This window comes from Atheta coriaria, unplaced genomic scaffold (assembly GCF_025399875.1).
Source record: "Atheta coriaria isolate IRGN ID8LTWV9N9 unplaced genomic scaffold, Caltech_Dcor_3.1 contig_84_pilon, whole genome shotgun sequence".
Lineage (NCBI taxonomy): Eukaryota > Metazoa > Arthropoda > Insecta > Coleoptera > Staphylinidae > Dalotia > Dalotia coriaria.
In genome coordinates, this window is record NW_027045594.1 from 10,237 (window position 1) to 18,404 (window position 8,168).

Here is an 8,168-nt window from a genome sequence, read left to right on the forward strand (position 1 = left end):
TTAAAACACTCGAGTGAATATTTCACAGGTTTTCTATTTCATGGTCCTGATTATTACCCAATGGTACAGAAGCTCCGCATGTGAATTTTTCAGCTAACTTATGCTAAGTTGAGTATTATGGGCAATTAATCGATGAATTGATAGCTAATAATATAATAATGCGTGGTGACACTGTATCATTTGATATGCCTCTTCCAATGGCTCAGTATGGCGGATTTCAGAATGAGAGAAACGTGAGGGATTTGAAAATTATGCGGATGTTGTGTTTAAACTCTAAGACATTACAAAGTGAAAACATTAAGCCACGTACAATTTCACCTTGTTGTGAAATTGATGTTTGATGGCGAGTGTATTGCAAACGGAGTATGTTGGGAATCATGGATTGATTTATATGTGTACGAGGAATTTATTGCTTGCACACGCGAGTGTTTATAGGTTATAATTGTGAAGAAATACAAGTGGAAGTATTATGGGAATGTGGAAGGTTGGTTATTGATATAAATGACAAGCCAGAGGATTGTGATGATGATTTGAAAGCAGCTGAGAGATATAGACAGTTTATGGTGAGTTTATCCTAAATTAACTAAAAATATTCTAAAATAAACTAAAATAACCAAATATAACCTAAAATAAATAATCTAATTTTAAATAATATAAAGTAATATAACCTAAAAATAACCTAAAATAACTTAAAATATTCTAATAAACCCTATAATAACCTTAAAAATTTATTTTTAACCTCAAAACTTTTACAGATAGGAAAATGGGGACATCCTATTTATACTGGAGAGACTTCCCCCAGTGTTATGAAGGAATATGTGGCTAATGCAAGTCAGCTCAAGGGTTAACCATACTTCTAAGTTAACAACAAACACCGAGAAAGAGGTTAATTTGATCTAGAGGGACCAATGATTACTACAAATTATTACCCAGTAGACTTGTATTTTTCAATGATACTTTGAATGAAGATAGTTTACAGAGTGATGCACAAGTTTTTGTTACAGTGGACCCAAAATGGAAGCAATCACCAACTCAACCACTGATTTATGTGATATTTTAGAGAAAATTGTGCTAGCATAATCTACATTTTCTATTTTGTAGGTTGTGCCTGAAGCTATACGAAAATCTTTGAGGTTTATTAGAGATGAATATAGAAATCCAACTATAATGGTTACAGAAAATGGGTATGGGGATAAAGGAGAATTTGATGATCGAGATAGAATAAATTATTTTAATGTATTTTTTTTATTAGTTAATATTTAAGTATTGATATTAATGAAGAAATATTTTTAGGATCATTTGAAACAAATGGTTTTGAGTATGAATGAAGATAATGTAAAGATTATAGGTTATACAGCGTGGAGTTTCATGGATAATTTTGAATGGACAAATGGATATTTGTATGTTTGTATGTTGTAACAGTTATGGTAACCTAACCTTATTTTTATCTTTTCTAGGAGTAAATTTGGTTTATATTCGGTTGATTTTAATAATTCTGCAAGACCACGTTACGAAAAAGATTCAGCTATATACTATAAAAAACTAATTGAAACTAAAACAATACCTGATCTAGATGACAACTCTGGAAATCGATGTTGAATTGTTAAATTTATTGCGTTATATTACGTTATATATTGTTTAATGAAAAGTTAAATCGACCTTTTATTGAGGAACCCTTGTAATTTCTGATCAAACGCGGCTACAGTTACCGCCTGTACGCGCACCACCCACGTTATTACCCACGTGCGTGGACTTACCCCCACCACATTTTGCGGGTTGTCCGCAGGTATAAAAAGGCAGCGCGCAGTCCAGTTGCAGCCTAGGTTCCTTCCTCCTTTCTTTTCTTCTCTTGCTCTTTCTTTTGGGCTTCATTTTCTAACGAGACGCGTCGCGTACAACAAATATTCAAAAAGAGAACATAAACGAAGATTTCTTGCTACTTATAGGTATACGCGTTACGTGTATTGCGAATATATATTGCAATATCTTTCATAACCCATAAAAAACTTCCATAAATTTCATCAAAAATTAAGAAATATTTATCACAGAATAAAATTATTTCACAATTTAAAGTTTTCGTTTAAATACTTCCGACTTTCAATCAGTATCTACAGTCCCCCAACAATATTCAATCACTTCTTACTTAATAATACTTAAAAAATTACAAATAAAACAAAATGGCCGCCAATATGATAATGAAGTACGTCATTGCCAGTACTATTTGCCTCATGGCAACAGTAAGTTTATTTTAAACATAAATATCCATAAAAACTACTTCTTAATAAATTAACTTTATAGGTACTAGCATCTCCAGTAGAACTACCCACTGCCCTATTTCCACCCACGTGCCTAATCGATTTATCCAACTTGGGATTACCCGCAGAAATAATCAACAGCATCGAAAATTGGTTGAGTAATGTCTTAAATTGTATCTTCTACTGACAACACATACTCTGTTAATCCATAAATACCTATTATCAACAATCATCTGACCTTAACTGAATAATGCAGGGCAATTTAGAAACAAAACAATAAAACCCATTCAATTAATTAACACCAATCAAATATTAGCTGTGAAGGATCATAATTCACCACCAGCATTATATAATTCCATCAGTTGTAGAAACATGTCTGCTTTACCTGATCAATCTAAATATCTCTTGTATCAAATTATACGCAATCGGCCTTACCCCAAATTCAACCGAAATAACAATAAATTCCCAGAAATGCACATACGTACCCATTGTTTTATGTCATTTTTGTCTTTAACCATTTCTACACACTCTGGCCATTGGTCTCGCATCTTCCAGCTGTGATTACTTTTAACGCCTCAACACGTATGGTTCAACATGTAATCATTAACATAATATACATGGAATTCTTCTTGGCGCATCATCGATTTAAATTCGACAAGTTACAACTTCTCTGGGAGAATCTCCAACGCATCGATATTGATTTCCGGACGTATTTTAAATTCACTCCTGAGGAAATAAAATACATCACTGCGAAGTTATTCATTACAAATATAACTTACATATTATTACACGCGTTTTATTTTTGGACACAACAAACATTTCACGCTGGAGTCTTTTTTCTGAATGAGATTTTTGTGAAATTTGGGTTGCATACATCATTTCAAAAATTAATATCTCTTTTAAACTAAAAGAAATAGCTACCAACAAATTATTGATTATGAAAGATTGGAAAAATTTCTATCGATAAATATATAAAATAATTATATTTCCTACAGTAAAGGTCGTGGAAAACGCGACTAAAAGTGGTAAAAGTGACATTTTGCAATTTTTGCCCATTTTATTCAAACGCGAATATCTCGTAAACTAAAAGAGATAAATAAGATCTGATCGCGGCGTCTTAATTCCGGACTATTTTCTATCAGATAGATAGTTAAAAGGAAAAATTTGAGAGACAAAATTTTATGTCTTTAATTATATTTCCTACAGTAAGCATGTCGAAAACGCGACCAAAAGTGGTAAAAGCGACATTTGCAATTTTTGCCCATTTTATCTAAACGCGAATATCTCGTAAACTAAAAGAGATAAATAAGATCTGATCAAGTAAGGTCTTAATCTACGGACTATTTCTACTCAGATTATGATAGTTAAAAAAGGTAAATTTGAGAGACAAAATTTTATGTCTTAAGAAAATTGCTGAGTGCTTTGACTTTTTCGACGATTTTCAAAATTAACATCTCTTAAAGTACAAGAAATAGCTACCAACAAACATTGATAAATGAAAGATTGGAAAATTCTTTATCAGATAAAAATATAAAAATAATTATATTTCCTACAGTAAAAGGTCGAAAACGCGACCAAAACTGGGTAAAAAAGCATACTTTGCAATTTTTGCCCATTTTATTCAAACGCGAATATCTCGTAAACTAAAAAGAGATAAATAAGGACCCACTCCGCAGCGTCTTAATTCACGGAGACCATTTCTATCAGAGGATAGGCGTTAAAAGGGAAATTTGAGAGACAAAATTTAAGTCTTAAGAAAAATTGCCAAGGTGCTTTAATACTTTTTTCGACGATTTTCAAAAAATTCACATCTCTAAAACTAAAAAAGTTAAGAAATAGCAAACTAACAAATTATTGATTATAAAAAGATTGGAAACTTTATCAGATAAAATATAAAATAATTATATTTCTAAGGTAAAGGTCGAAAACGACTAAAAAGTGGTAAAAAGTGACATTTGCAATTTTTGCCCATTTTATTCAAACGCGAATATCTCTGTAAACTAAAGAGATAAATAAGATCTGATCGCAGCAAGGTCTTAATCTACGGATCATTTTCTATCAGATAGGTGTGATAGCTAAAAGGGAAATTTGAGAGACAAAATTATGTCTTAAGAAAAAATTGCTAAGGTGCTTACTTTTTTTCGACGATTTTCAAAAATTAATATCTCTTAAACTAAAAGAAATAGCTACCAACAAATTATTGATTATGAAAGATTGGAAAATTCTCTATCAGATAAATATATAAAATAATTATATTTCCTACAGTAAAAGGTCGAAAAACGCGACTAAAAGTGGTAAAAAGTGACATTTTGCAATTTTTGCCCATTCTATTCAAACGCGAATATCTAGTAAACTAAAAGAGATAAATAAGATCTGATCGCAGCGATCAAACTTTAAAGAAGTAAAAAAACAGTGAAATTTGATGAGCGATTTTCACCTACTAGCCGCAAGATTTCTGGCGGCGGCAATAGCTTATCTTTAAGATTGACTCTCGCATTTTCAGAGTCAGAAGAGAATGTGCAAATACACCAAAGGTTTCCCGAGATATACCCTATTTTCCACCGCAGGTCTTGAATAATTCGGAAAAAAGCAAACTCTGGCGGTCGTTTTGAGGTACGTAATAAGACAATAAATATTTGTCCAGTAAATTATAATTAAAAATATAATTAAATTATAAACTTACAAATCAAGCGTATTAGTCACCAGGGCACAGCTAGTTCGGTAATTAAAAGAAACGAAGTTGAAACATTTCATAGGATTTAATACTAATATATTCATACATCTCAGAATACAATATGTGTTGTTGAATTAAAAGTTCCTTACACAAGGATAATGATGATTCTACATGCACACGAAACGCGATCAAATATCTGCCACTTTTGTATAATAATGTACAATAAACGCGCAAATATTAAATAACATTACTACACTAGTTACAATTAAATAGTTGATTGATGATCGAATATAATACAAATTTAGAAAACAGAAGTCCGAACAACTGATATGAGTTGCGCAAAACACGTCCGGATCAACCAGCAACCGGTACGAAACTGCCTGCAAACCATCGATAGCGCACGCCGTAGCCGAGCAAGCAACGACGCGATAGTTCACGATAAGAAATCAAGAGATGCGCAAAACCGATGCGCCGATGGCGCGCGACCTTGTGCGCGAATTGCAATAGGCACGGTACCCGCGATCTAAACTAAACGTGAATATGCTGCAAGCGGTGTGAGAGGTTTGCAACGACGACGCCGGGTATCGCATGCGTTGCATTCCACGCGACGGAAGCGATAAGAAAGTAAATAGTGTTCAAAACAAACACAATGCTTGTGCCAAATGCCCACGTTTGCCGATAAATATAGAAATAAACAGTACAATTCATGATTTCATGATTTTTAGATCATCCTAGTGCCATCTCTGAATGATACAGAGAGGAGTCTCGAAATTTAAATTATTAAAATTAATGAAAGATTGCGAGATTTTACATTTACTATTAATGTGGTGTTTTGCTATTTGTATTAATTGCAAAATTTCTGCTGGAGCCTAACCAACAAAACAAATATTTCATTGAAATTGGCGTACATCGAATAGGCATTAGTGTCCGTTTATTTCCCTTACATTGATTTTTGTTGCGTCGCCCTCTGAGTTTTAGCTTTGCCTAAAATAAATGTGATCAAACGTAAATTAGTTTTAATTCTCAATTTAAAACCTGCCGGAACCAAGGATACTTTTCCATTTTAAATAATACGGATTTCCTGAATGTTTACATTTACTTTTATTCCGCTTAAATGGAAATATAAAACGAAAAGGGTTGAAAAATTATTCTTATATGCAAATTTTCGTGGGTTACAAGTCGAATTAATTCTACAATTAAATACCACCCGACAGAGAATTTAATTCCGCATATCTAGACGCCACGGTGAAGTTGCTACGCCGCCTAGATCGCGTGCAAACCCAAAAAACCAAACATTATACGAAAAGGGTTGAAAAATTACTCTTATATGCAAATTTTTGCGGGTTGCAGGTCGAATTCCTGCAACAATTAAATACCACCCGATGGAGAATTTAATTCAGCATATCATTAATTCCGCATCACTCGTCACGCCGTTCAAGTATATGTATACTCGTATATGTGACGCCGTTCGCGGGAAATTAAAGGCGTACGTGTAACGAGCACGAATGTATAGAACAAGCAAGTAATATATACCATACCAGTATTTTATGCGTTCCAACACTCCGACAGGGGCTGATGTACTTAGCAACTCGCCGTCTTGTGAGTTGCAATATACACTTAACCGGCATTTACGGACAATAAAGATGCAAATAGCCAATAACAATACTGTAGTCACAAGTTAAAACTAAATGGTCTATTGGCAATCGAATATAATGCAAAGTTAAAAAGCACAAGTCCGAACAAACGATACGAGTCGCGAGAGACACGTCTGAATCAACTAGAGACCGACACGACACTGAGCGCAAGCCGAGCAAGTTCACGCGACGCTACAGTTCACGATAAGAAAGCAAGAGATGCGCAAAACCGGTGCGCCGATTGCGCGCGACCTTGTACGCGAATTGCAATAGGCCCGATCTAAACTAAACGTGAATATGCTGCATGCGGTGTAAGAGGTTTGCAACGACGACACTCGAGAATCTCATGCGTTGCATTCCACGCGGCGGAAGCGATAAGAAAGTAAATTGTGTTCAAAAACAAATACAAAACAAAACAAAATTCTCGTGCCGAATGCGAACGTTTATGCTTCTGCCATCTGTGAATGTTACACCTAGAAGTCCCGGAATTAAGATTATTAATTAATGAAATATTGCGCGTATTTACATTACCTATTAAAGTGGTGTTTTGCAATTTGTATTAATTGCAAAATGTCTGCTGGAAATACGTTTTCCCAAGCTTCCACAGAGAAGCAATAATCAACAAAAATGAATTATTTCATTGAATCAATACATACAATCACACAAAAGTGCACAATTTTGTCATCCTTCTTGACGCAGAGCTGAAGGCTGCTCTTATCTTGCGTACGCTAAAGTTATCATAATGTACCGTGCGTGCGTGGCTTGGTCGTTCTTGATTAAAACGTAAATAATTAAGGTCAAAATTAAAGATTAAAAATAAAGCGGTGCCCATTTACATATGGTATTGCAATTTTGTATACTAAGCTAAAAAAAATAGTATATGAAGTTTCAAACGCGCTAAACGGCATTTTAGTTGAGTAATTCTTACGTTATAATTTATTTTTAATGAGACTATTGAAATTCCCATTTCCGAATGTTATTAAAAATGGTAAAAGTGGTGCTTTTTCATATTTTACCTTGTACTTTTGTTCGCGAATATCACGAAAACTAAAAGTTATAGACAGAATTGAAGATTCTTATTCTACTAAACTCGAACACCAGTAGGGCGAGACGTGAGAGGATGGCAACGACAACACACGGCAATTTCGGGCATTGCTATTCGCACAGCAATAAAAAAAGTGTAAACAAGCACAATTCTCGTCTCGAATGCCCACGTTTGTTAATAAATATAGAAATAAACAATACAAATCTATTTTACGATTTTAAGTTCATGCTAGTGCCATCAATAAATGATACAAGTAGTACCTAGTTCCTCAATTTAGACTAAGTTTTGAAATTAATGATAAATTAAAATTCGATTTGCGTAATTCAAAGTTATTATGCTAAAAGTTTGCCCGATTTGATATCAAATATTTAAGTGATATATAAATTTTACTAAGATTAGATGTTGAGAACAATGTCTTATTGATTCTTGTCTAAATAAAACTTCAAATTTCCATTCGTAATTTTCTGACCGAATTTTGTTATAAATAATAAAATTATTTTACTTACCAGTTATGCAAAACCGTAAATCGAAGATATGTTGATAGACACTGAAATAAATGA

General features: G+C 33.5%; 1 protein-coding gene across 1 annotated transcript; it reads left to right on the top strand.

The window, feature by feature from the left end:
- The first annotated feature begins 340 nt into the window (after positions 1-340).
- Positions 341-8,068, top strand: LOC135802994 (myrosinase 1-like). Its single transcript, XM_065316624.1, has 8 exons — positions 341-435; positions 485-563; positions 756-843; positions 903-1,048; positions 1,102-1,236; positions 1,294-1,400; positions 1,458-1,555; positions 8,019-8,068. Exons 1-8 carry the CDS (start codon positions 341-343, stop codon positions 8,066-8,068), a joined length of 798 nt encoding a protein of 265 aa, XP_065172696.1.
- Positions 8,069-8,168: the final 100 nt, after the last annotated feature.